Source organism: Emys orbicularis, chromosome 3, assembly GCF_028017835.1.
Source record: "Emys orbicularis isolate rEmyOrb1 chromosome 3, rEmyOrb1.hap1, whole genome shotgun sequence".
NCBI lineage: Eukaryota > Metazoa > Chordata > Testudines > Emydidae > Emys > Emys orbicularis.
In genome coordinates this window covers 62,132,272-62,144,794 of record NC_088685.1, presented here as the reverse complement: position 1 = coordinate 62,144,794, position 12,523 = coordinate 62,132,272, and the positions used below count along the sequence as shown (strand labels likewise).

At 41.9% G+C, this 12,523-nt stretch overlaps 1 protein-coding gene across 2 annotated transcripts in view; it reads left to right on the top strand.

Annotated features, from left to right (window-relative positions):
* The window catches only part of FILIP1 (filamin A interacting protein 1), an 86,575-nt gene extending 74,910 nt beyond the window's left edge, over nt 1-11,665 (top strand). Inside the window, exons 4-5 of one of the 2 annotated variants that reach the window (XM_065401270.1) lie at nt 4,525-7,320; nt 11,461-11,665. In XM_065401270.1, coding sequence (XP_065257342.1) covers nt 4,525-7,320; nt 11,461-11,665 — 3,001 coding nt within the window. Of the gene's footprint in view, nt 1-4,524; nt 7,328-11,458 lie in introns of both variants that reach the window. The other variant, XM_065401269.1, reaches the window with a different exon arrangement.
* The last annotated feature ends 858 nt before the right edge of the window (nt 11,666-12,523 follow it).

The window sequence follows — 12,523 nt, the reverse complement described above, 5'->3', positions numbered from 1 at the left end:
TATTGCTTAAATCAGCCTCTATACCAGATCACTGATGGATAACTAACATAATGCCACTTTTTAAAAAAAAGTTCCAGAGGCGATCCTAACTTCAGTACCAGGCAAATTGGTTGAAATTACAGTAAAGAATAGAATTATGAATTAACATGATTTGTTGGGGAAGAGTCAACATGACTTTTGTAAAAGGAAATCATGCCTCCCCAATCTATTAGAATTCTTTGAGGAGGTCAGCAAACGTGTGGACAAGGGTGATTCTGCTGATATAGTGTACTTGGACTTACAGAAAGCCTGTGACAAGGTCCCTCACCAAAGTCTCTTAAGCAAAGTGAGAAGTCATGGAATAAGAGGGAAGATCCTCTCATGGATGAGTAACTGGTTAAAAGATAGGAAACAAAGGGTAGACATAAATAGTCAGTTTTCACAGTGGATAGGGAAATAGCAGAGGCCCCTAAAGATTTGTAGGGGACCAGTGTTATTCAATATATTAATAAATAATCTGGAAAAAGGGGTAAACAGTGAGGTGGCAAAGTTTGCAGACAATACAAAATTACTCAAGATAGTTAAGTCCAAAGCTGATTGTGAAGAATTAGAAAGGGATCTCATAAAACTGGGTGTCTGGGCAACAAAATGGCAGATGAAATTCAGTGTTGATAAATGCAAAGTAATGCAAATTGGAAAATGTAATCCCAATTATACATACAAAATGATGGGGTCTAAATTAGCTGTTGCCACTCAAAAAAGAGATCTTGGAATCCTTGTGGATAGTTCTCTGAAAACATACGCTCAATGTGCAGCAGCAGTCAAGAAAGCTAACAGAATGTTAGGAATGATTAGGAAAGGGACAGATAATAAAACAGAAAATGTCATAATGCCACTACATAAATCCATGTAATAGCCACAACTTCAATATTGCACATAGTTCTGGTCACCCATCTCAAAAAAGATCTATTAGAATTGTGAAAAGTACAGACAAGGGCAACAAAAATGATTAGGATATGGAACAACTTCTCTATGAGGAGAGATTAAAGTCTTCTCTTTTCAGGTTAGAAAAGAGATGACTAGTAGGATATGAATGACGTCTATAAAATCATGAATGATGTAGAGAAAGTGAATGAGGAAGTGTTAGTTACCCCTTTACATAATAGTAGAGCTAGGGGGTCACCCAATGAAATTAATAGGTAGCAAATTTAAAACAAACATAAGGAAGTATTTCTTCACACAAGGCACAGTCAACTGTGGAACTCATTGCCAGTGGATGTTGTGAAGACCAAAAGTATGACAGGGTTCAAAAAAAAATTAGATAAGTTCATGGAGGATAGGCCTATCAATGGCTATTAGCCAGGATGGCCAAGGATGTAACCCCCTGCTCTGGGTGTCCCGAAACCGCTGACTACCTGAAGTTGGGACTGGATGATGGGATGGATCATTCAATCATTACCTTGTTCAGTTCAGTTCCTCTGAAGCATTTGTCACTGACCACCGCTGGAAGATAGGATACTGGGCTAGATGGACCATTGTTCTGATCCAGTATGGCCATTTTTATGTTCTTATGAATCTAATTTCCACTGAACAAGATTCAGAGGGGATGTGTACTGAATGTCAGTAATTCAAACACCTAGGCTGTTTTAAATTAACTTTTTGGGGAAAAGGGGCCTGAGAGTTTTCAAGGATACAGTTCTTTTTGCTTACCTGACCTTATAAGGGCTTAGTTCAGCAGTTTAAGAAACTTGCAGTACGGAGGTTGGTGTTGGTAGTGCCATCCTATGCACAATTTCCTAGAATGTATAAAGACAGTGCATGTTGCTTGGGGATCTTCTTTTTTTCACTTTAATTTTTTCACATCTCTTAGGGGATGCATCAGACAAACTGATTTACTCCCATTCCTGGTATATTTTCTTTTCTCTTCTGCTAGCTACCCTGCTTTCCCCTTCTCTTTCCCCTCCCCATTTCTCTGTGCTATGTGCTACAGCATCCTATACCTGATAGTTAGGCTGCAATTTTGTTATGGAGGTCACAGAAGTCACAAATTCCATGACTTTCCGTGACCTCCGTGACTTCTGCAGCAGCTGGTGCACCTGGCTTAGGGGCAGCTCAGGCAGCCCCTGCGTCAGGTGCACTGGGCGCTGCTGGGGCCGTCTCGGGCCACCGTGCAGAGTTTGGGTGTGGGAGGGGGCAGTGGGTTGGGGCACGGGACGGGGTGAGGTGGGATCTGTGCAGCGCTTACCGGGGGGGCTCCCCAGAAGCAGTGACATACCCCTCTCTCAGCTGCTTGGTGGAGGCGTGGGCAGGCAGCTGTGCACGCTGCCTCCACCCAGAGCGCTGGCTTCGCACCTCCCATTGGCTGGGAACCATGACCAATGGGAGCTGCGGGGGTGGTGCCTGCAGTTGGAGGCAGCCATGCTTCCGCCTAGCAGCTGAGTGAGGGGGATGTCGCCGCTTCCAGGGAGCCCCCCCAGGTAAGCGCTGCACAGATCCCACCTCACCCCGTCCCGTGCCCCAACCCCCTGCGCCCTCCCACACCCAAACTCTATTGCTGCTGGGGGGGAGGCGTGGAGCCAGGTAGGGAGCCTACCGGCCCCACCAACCCTTCCCCCCCCGCCCCCGCACCAGTGGGGGTCCCGGGCTGCACACTGTCCCTTCCTCTCCCCCCCACCCCTACAAGCAGCTGGCCTGCCCTCCCTCAGCACTCATGGGGGCCCCGGGCAGACTTCCCAAGTTTTATTCACTGGTATTTTTAGTAAAAGTCATGGACAGGTCATGGGCCGTGAATTTCTGCTTAGTGTCTGTTACCTGTCTGTGACTTTTACTAAAAATACCTGTGATTAAAATTTAGCCTTACTGATCGTTCCTGCTCCCATTGTTGCCTTTCCTCCTGAGCCAAAAATGAGTTCCATTTCTAATGTTGCTACTCTCCTCTTCCACCCACGTCCCATCCCACCCTTTCATTCAGTCACTTTCTTTGACACTCGCCTTCCCTGCCTATTGAATCTTTCAGTGTTCTGGCTTCCCTCCCCTTTCTTATGGCTTTTCATCCCAGTTCCTGGTCTTTTTTGATTCCCATGGAATCAGGAGTGAGACATTAATAGTCATTGACAACCAAGTTAATTTAGTTCTTGCTGTTAAATCAAGGTCCAAATAAATTAGCTCTTCACTTGGTTGTGAAGGGTTAAAAAGTTTTGGATATAGACTGAAGAAAGCAAATGAATTTGTATTGTTGGATGGATCTTCATATGGGAACTGAGAGTACTTTGGTAATGGATTGAACAGTATGTAGTTTCCCAGTAATTTGTATAAACATATCTGTATCGTCTTCTTTAAAACAATACTGTTACTTTTTTTACAGCAGTGCTCCTAAATTTATGACCATAAATATCCCTGCAACAACAGTACCTCTTTATCAGTGGAAAAACATTTCATTTACAAATCTCTGCTAAATAATGCACTAGCACTTTCTACATTGATATCCATGTGTTCTGGATTTAAAGCACAAGCCTAAAATGTATACAACTATACTTTGTTTCTGCTTTGAAATGTTATATGAATAGGTCTGGAAAAGTATCATTGCACATAACAGATTTAAATCATTTTTCTGATAATAATAGATCTAGTTCATATATCAGCCTTTACATTCTGTGAAATGTCAGAAAATTCAATTGCTCTCTAATTGCTGTATGTCAAGTAGAGAACTTGTGTTATAGCCAAAGCTTTGATCAGTCTGATCCTCGCAGTCAGTAGAGCGGTACCAGTTGTGTACTGTGCTGTATGTGGAATTGAGCCCAGGAAAATAAACACTTTTAAGTCTTTAACATAGCAGTCATTAAGCAGCCAAACCTATTTTTATATTAATTTTCCACTGCTGCAATATCTAGATGATGACCAAGTGCTGACATCCTGTACTTCTGGTCAGCTGTTTCACTTCTGACCAATGTTGATCCGGTGAAGGCTGGCTGCTTGAAGCAACTCACTCAATTCTGATCTCATTTCACGCATTCTTGCATGTACAACAAGCTAATGAGGCTTCCATCTTATAAAGCTGGCACAGTATAAAAGGGACAGTAAATCTAGAGATATGTCCTGTTGGGTAAACTGTACACTTTCTCAGGTGGGATGATGATGGAGAAATAGTTCAATTCAAAGCTGTGTGTTAAAATCTTCTTTGTCACCTCTGCAACTGAAGATAACGTATTCTGCAACTGAATGATGCCACATATATATTGGATTAAAGAGGAAATCTGAAATAATGTATTTACATTCAGATAAAGGGGAAAATGTGTAGGGAGGATAGTTGGAGGATAAAATCTTACACTTGACACTTGTTTTCAGAATACTAAATGATTTTGTGTGATTTCCAATAAGCTTCCCTAATTTAAATAACTGTGCTTTGGGAGACTTATATGAAACCAAGTGTTGAAAGAGCGCTGTAGGACAGTAATGCAAACATGAAAACCTTAGAAAATGTGGCTGAAACTTGAAATGCAAGGGGAAAATTGCACTCGTATAATGTATTTATTCCATTTTTTTCAGGTTAAAGAAGCTTCTCGAACAGGAAAAAATCTATCAAGCTCGCAAGGAGAAAGAACACACAAAGAGACTCAATAAACTGAGAGACGAATTGGTCAAACTCAAGTCATTTGCACTCATGCTGGTGGATGAGAGACAAATGCATATTGAACAACTTGGTCAGCAAAGTCAGAAAATACAAGATCTTGCTCAGAAACTAAAGGAGGAAGAAGAAAAGCTTAAAGTTATTAGTTCAAAAACAAAAGAAGATGGACAAAAATTGATGAAATTAGAAGCAGAACTTGAACACAAGACATTATCATTTTCTCAAGAGCATGAGGAGATGACCGCTAAACTGGGTAATCAAGAGTCACATAATAGACAGCTGAGACTTAAGCTGGTTGGTTTGACTCGTAGAATTGAGGAGCTAGAGGAAACTAATAAAAATCTTCAAAAGGCTGAGGAAGAACTTCAGGAATTAAGAGATAAAATAGCAAAAGGAGAATGTGGAAACTCTAGCTTGATGGCTGAAGTGGAAAACCTACGCAAGCGTGTACTTGAAATGGAAGGCAAAGATGAGGAGATCACAAAAACTGAATCCCAGTGTAGAGAGCTGAAAAAGAAACTGCAAGAGGAAGAACATCACAGCAAAGAGCTGAAATTTGAAGTGGAAAAGTTGCAGAAGAGAATGTCAGAACTGGAGAAGCTGGAAGAGGCTTTTAGTAAAAGTAAGTCTGAATGTTCCCAGTTGCACTTAAATCTGGAGAAAGAAAAGAATTTAACCAAAGACTTAATAAGTGAGTTGGACATGGTGAAGACTCGAGTGAAAGATCTTGAATCTTCAGAAAGTAAGTTGGAAAAAGCTGAACTAAGCTTAAAGGAGGACCTTACCAAGCTGAAGTCATTTACTGTCATGCTGGTGGATGAAAGAAAAAATATGATGGAAAAAATAAAGCAGGAAGAAAGAAAAGTTGAAGGTCTGAACAAAAATGTTAAGGTAGAACAAGGTAAAGTTATGGATGTGACTGAGAAATTAATAGATGAAAGTAAGAAACTTTTGAAACTGAAAACTGAAATGGAGGAAAAAGTGTCCAGTTTAACAAAGGAAAGAGATGAGTTAATTGGGAAACTGAAAAGTGAAGAAGAAAAATCCTCTGAACTGAGTTGTAGAGTTGATTTGTTAAAGAAAAGAATTGAAGGTATAGAGGAAGTAGAAAGAGAAATAGCAAGAGGTCGAGCCAGAAAAGGACAAGAACTTGCTTATCATGAGGACAACAAGATTAAAGAACTAACCATTGAAATTGAAAGACTGAAAAAACGTCTCAAACAATTGGAAGTGGTTGAAGGAGACTTGATGAAGACAGAGGATGAATATGATCAGCTGGAGCAGAAATTTAGGACTGAGCAGGACAAAGCTAACTTCCTTTCTCAACAACTGGAGGAAATGAAGCTCCAGATTGCCAAAAACAAAGCAATAGAGAAGGGTGAAGTGGTGAGTCAGGAAGCAGAGTTGAGGCACAGGTTTCGGTTAGAAGAAGCTAAAAGCAGAGATTTGAAAGCAGAAGTGCAAGCTCTTAAGGAAAAAATTCATGAGCTGATGAACAAAGAAGACCAGCTTTCCCAGCTCCAAGTTGATTATTCCGTTCTTCAGCAAAGATTTATGGAAGAAGAAGATAAAAACAAAAATATGGGTCAAGAAGTCCTGAACTTAACAAAAGAGTTAGAGCTTTCTAAGCGTTACAGTCGTGTCCTCAGACCCAGCATGAATGGTAGAAGAATGGTAGATGTTCCTGTGACATCAACTGGGGTGCAGACTGATGCAGAAAGCAGTGAAGCAGCAGAAGAAGAAACCCCAGCTGTGTTTATAAGGAAATCCTTCCAAGAGGAAAATCACATCATGAGTAATCTGCGACAGGTAGGGCTGAAAAAACCCACAGAGCGCTCATCTGTGCTTGACAGGTATCCCCCAGCAGCAAATGAGCTTGCAATGAGGAAATCTTGGATACCATGGATGAGAAAAAGAGAGAATGTGTCCCAAGGAGCTCATGATAAAGGAGCCCGAACACATGGTAGCCCAGGACATCCTGGAGAGGTTGTCCTTTCCCCAAAGCAGGGGCAACCTCTTCATATTCGGGTGACTCCAGATCATGAGAATAGTACAGCTACTCTGGAGATAACTAGCCCAACATCTGAGGAGTTCTTTTCAAGCACCACTGTCATTCCAACCTTGGGAAATCAGAAGCCACGGATTACCATCATTCCTTCTCCAAATGTGTCACAAAAAGGAAAAGGTGGCGAGAGCTCAGTGGGCCCAGAGCGTGCTATGTCACCTGTTACTATAACTACATTCTCCAGAGAAAAGTCCTCAGATGGAGGGAGAGCTCCTTTCATGGAAAGACCCACGTCCCCAATTCAGATTATGACAGTATCTACGTCTGCAGCACCAGCAGAAATCTCTGTTTCTCCAGAATTGCAGGATATGACCATGGGAAGGGCTGTTTTCAAAGTAACACCAGAAAAACAAACTGTCCCAACCCCAATCCGGAAGTACAATGCCAATGCCAACATTATAACAACAGAGGACAACAAAATTCACATTCACTTAGGTTCTCAGTTTAAACGCTCCCCTGGTGCTGCTTCTGAAGGAGCTAGTCCTGTGATAACGGTCAGACCAATGAATGTAGCAGCAGAAAAGGAGGTTATGACTGGTACCGTCCTTCGTTCCCCCAGGAACCATTTCTCCTCCAGGCCTGGAGCAAGCAAAGTGACAAGTACCATAACTATAACTCCGGTTACAACATCATCCACACGAGGAACACAATCAGTGGTAAGTAGCAGAGGATTCCATGGGATATCTGCCCAGACTTCATGGTGGGGAGATGGGAAGCCATAAAATGGACTTTGTGTGAGTCCCAATTGTGGAAGAACAGTTGCAAAAAACTGTTCATGCTACTGACTTCACTGGAGTTATTCTGGATTTCAACTGGGGTAACTGAGAGCAGAATTTGCCCTGTTGTGTTTTTAAACGGTCCATTTTGGCATTGTCTCACTATAACCACTTGAGGTGAGCCTTACAAGGAAGCCCTTGCAAAGCTGTAGGAAATGAAAGAAGGATGGTGCTGTAAACTTTCCTATGGTGGTTGGGGGAGGTGGGCAGAGAGGAAGAGGGGGCAATGCAGAGAGAAACCCTGCTTCTATTTTTTTGGAGGTGTCAGTTCTTAACTTAGTCCATTGTGCTTAGCTAGTGTATAGCTCTCAGCTAATTGATATGATTTATGTAGCAATACAGTACCCAGTGGGGTGAATAAAGAACAGAGTGGGAGATTTAATTCTGAAGTTCCTGGCTCTTGTCTGTTTTATGACAGATTTGCCATGGCTTTAACTTTAACTGTATAAAATAGAGGTAGGTGTGTGTGTGTGTGTGGGGGGGGGGGGACGACACACAACTCTGCAGAACCACCAGTTATACAGGGAGGATATTTCTTTAGGATCAAGCATGTCATTTTTAGGAGTCCTGCCTGAGCTGTGAAACCTCCCTGCATGGTGATTCCAAGATGGTGGCTGTAATTTCATGTCTGGGCCATTTAGGACATGGGGGATTTTCTTTTTTTAATTGACATCCCCTCTAGTCTGTCTAACTTTTTATTTTCCAAAAATCTATATAAGTGCCTCCAGCAGGCTCAATTTGAATGAAATTACAGATACCATCTTGGAAGTGCTGATGTGGTTGGCCAACTCATGCAAGCCACAAAAATCCATGATTATCAGTCCTGTAATTTCCTCATCAGTGTGTTCCACACACCTTCTGTGCCATTCTTACAGGCCTGGGACCCAATTCTCTATTGTGTTATGACTGTTCTTGCCCCCTCTGTACCACTTTTCCCCTCACATATTAAAAATGTTACAAGAGATAATGTGCAAGTGACATAGCTATTCTCAGATAGTAATAAAATACACTCGAGGATTTGTGTTATAAACTGCTTAAGAATATGCTAAACTTTCAAAAAGTCCAAATCATTGCTGCTTATTTAAACCAACCACCCATCCTCATTGCAAACACTTTGACTAGTATACTTGTAGTCATGTCTGCATGTTCTGCAGTGAGCCACCGTTATGGGCGTAAATAGCCTCGGCAGTTGCATGTGTTTACTCCTTCATTAAAATTTAGTTCTGGGTATCTATAATGTTCCACTAGTGTGTACTTCTGGGAAGAGAACAGCTTAGCTTCACTCTGCAAGTCCTAATGAGGCAGCATTATAGGTGTCCCGTATTAACTTCATAAAAGTACAGAGAGCCAAATTCTGGCTGATGCAGTATATTTGCGTAAAGCAGAAAAAAATGCAGTCACCTGCAAACGTGCGAGGCAGAAGGGAGCCAACCGGATTCTGAATCCTGCAAAATGATACCAAGAGGTTCTCTACAACTGACACTGTTAAGGCAGAAGCAGCTCTAGCCATTTTCCCAGCCACCAAAAAAATGTTTTAGATGCTCCCCATAAGCAGCTGAACCCCCCAAAACACCACAGCTGGCCAATCAGCAAAGGGGAGGGGAGAGAGAGCGAGAGAGAGACACACATACACACACAAATGGCACAGGGGTACAGCACCCCTTGGAAGTCGGCACATAAGGCAACCACACTGCTTGCTCACCCCTAGAACCAGCACTGGCTGAGGCTGTTTGAAGCCCAGTCTGCATGTTTATTCAGTTACATTGGCCAGACAGTGGGGACCTGCATACAGCTAATTTTCCCTTCACTTAGCAAGGAAAAATGTGTTTGGAGTTGTGTGTTGAGCTGTGATCTGAGCGACATGTTAGTGTGCCTCTTTGGGGACCGGGAGGGCAGAGTCAAAATACTTTAAAATGATTTTTGAGTGTTTTAGACATGAAACTAGTAACTCTAGAGTGCCAAAATCTTCAGTTAATAATTTACGTGTCATTAAAACTCAAGAAATGCCTGAGATTCCAGCTACTTCATTTAATAGCTGTATGTTTACACACCGGGGAAAGCTTTCAGGGAGTGCAGGATGTTTGTCATTTTGGCTCCAGGGTATGTTGACATATTTTCCAACTCTGATAGAATGTATTTGCATGTTGTGCCATACAATGTTCCATGGTTCTTACTTGTTTTGACATAAAAATGTGAGTTCCTTTAAATGTTGTTGTAAACACTGCTTTTGATTGTTGAAAATGGCTTGCTTCCCATCGGTCTGTCAGCATTCAAATTTCCCAATTGTGATTTCATTTATTTTATTTTGTGTATGTGTGCATGTGGTTTTGTACTGTTCTTGGAACATTAAGTAATGGAGAGCGCTGATTGACTGGTAAGGATGGTGGTAGTTTGCCTCCTCTTTTGCAATGCTCAGTACATATAATCAGGACCTTGTGTGCTCCACGGCAACTTGAAACTAAACTCTGTGGCAAGGGCCCTAGATTCTATTGCAGTCTGGTGCAGCAGGAAGGAGATTCTGTGGCAGATTCATTTGATTATTTTAAACTCAAGTTTGTAATGTGCAACTAAATGCTATTAGGAAAATTATATATATTATAAGTGCCCACAACACTGTTTATTTTGTTGATTCAATTCAGTTTATATTGTTTCCACACTTGCTGTTTTCAGTGTGCTGCAGCTTTGGTCTTCACACTGCAAAATTACTATGTAGAAATTGTCAGGGAACCTGGAAGTATTTTAGCCTCTAGGTTGAGGATAGCTGGGACTTCTAGAACTTGAGGAGGTGTTCTGGGAATTTGGGATTAGGACAATAACTGATTTTTTTTCTGTTTAAAATGATCAGTGGTGAAGCAGTTAATATTGTTAATTAAGCTTCAAATTTAACAGCCCACTGAGATAAATAGGGCAATGCATGTGCAATGCTGCATCAGTTTACATTTGCATTATGTTTTGTTCTCAACCATGAAGGAAGGCTATACACGTTTTTCCTACGTGATGGTTAGAGTCTGGCCTATAGTTGCATGGCAAAGAATGGCTTCCAAATTCTTTTGCTGCAGAATACATTGGCCTGTCAGATGAACAGGAAATAGTAAAGACCTATTAGGTTTCTAGTCCATCTCTTCCCATAGAGGTGCTGGTCTTGTCTACATTAATGTAGGTAAGACAGTAGAGACTTTCTCTCCTTTTCCTCTCTTTTCTCAATAATAAAAGATTAGGCCAATTCTCTGGATCTGAACAGCTCCAAACTTTAGGAAAGTATGGATCCAGAGCTTTGTACCTGACCCCCATCTCTAATAAGCCAACCCAAAATACTGGATCTGAACACCAGAAAAATAAGGTCTGGATCTGACCTCTGCATTTTGGGTCCATCTCTAGCATGATATTCACCATTGTACAGTAACTCTTCTGGTACAAAATGTCTTCTTGGCATTTTGCTTCATGCCACTAATATTTAAATATGCTGCAAAGGATTCAACCATTGTTATACCAAAGGAGATGCCCTGATTCCAAAGTTGAATACCAATTAAATAATTTAGGTGCGCAAAGTGACCTGGTTGCCTGAGATATGATCTGTCTTCCTGTGATTTTTTGCCACTGTTGAGAGTAGCCGAGGCACTCAAACTGGGACCCTCCCAATATAAGTGAAAGAGAGCTGCGTGGCAGGGCATTCCTTGTGAGGGGTCCTCCGTTTTGGAACTTGCTCCCCACCATTGGTACACAAGAGCCTAGATTTGTTAACCGTCTGGGCATGCTTGCAAAGTCCATCTTTTCTCTGTCTTTGTTAAGGAGGAGCTGGGCTGGGGTGAATATATTTATGGCCAGTTGTTTGTTTATATTGTTATTTTTAATTCATGGCAGAGGCTCCCAGTGCACTGGATAGGTGCTTCAAGGCATATTTTAAAAATTTGAAGAAACAAATAAGGAACTGCACAGATTTAGGATCTGTTAAAGAAAAACTCCTAAAAATCTTGCTTACAATTATATCCTTTCTCTTTTTCTCTCTTTCAGACAGGACAGGATGGGTCATCACAGAGACCTACACCCACCCGTATTCCTGTGTCAAAAGGTATGAAAGCAGGAAAGCCAGTAGTGGCAGCCCCAGGAACAGGAAATGTGACAAAATTCGAGCCTCGTGCCGAGACTCAGTCTATGAAAATAGAACTGAAGAAATCTTCAGCCAACAGCTCTGCCTCCCTGGGCGGGGGGAAGGGCTGAGGGCAGTGGCTAAGGGGGTATGTTGTGCAGGTTTTACTGCTACCATGGAAATCAACCCCCTGTCTGTTAGTTGCTGGTGTTTGCATTTACTAATTAAGTCCTGAAACTGTCACTTAACATAACAAACTAATAGGTGTGTGTGTGTGTGTGTGTCTTTAACAATATAATTTTGTTTCTGTGCTGGGCTAAAAAGCTACTTGGAGGCTCGTAATGTTTGCAGACAATGAAATCAGACTGAGCAGCCTCACTTACACATTGATCTTAATTCAGGCAGGGGTTATTGAATTTATTGATAGGATGGGCCACTTCTTAAGAGATTGTCTCATGGTACCACTTTCCATCTCACTCACAATCACATAGGCCACTTTCCCTCCTTTTTCATGATCATTTAACATTCCTGAGACAACTAAAGCATTGCTTGCCTAGAGAAGTAATGCTAGAAAAGCCATGTATTTTTAGGTCTCTTTTAATGAAGTCTCATAGCTAAAACAAAGAGGAAGAGCCAGCACCATGTGACCAGCCATCTCTCTGTGGATCAGCAGTGATTCACAGACCGCAGTTTGGAAAGCTCTGATCTAACTGATTTTTTGTTACAGCCACAATTTGGGCCTGATCCAAAACCCCTGGAAGTCAATGGAATTACTTTATTTGGGCTTGTCTATACTTTTGGCTAGATTCGCACTGCTGTGATCAATGCAGTGGTGTCGATTTAGTGGGTCTGGTGAAGACCCACTAAGTCAATGGCAGAGTGCTCTCCCATCGACTCCTGTACTCCAGCTCCTCGAGAAGAGTAAGGTAAGTCAGCAGGAGAGCATTTCCCATCAACACAGCGGGATGTAGATACCGCAATAAGTGGAT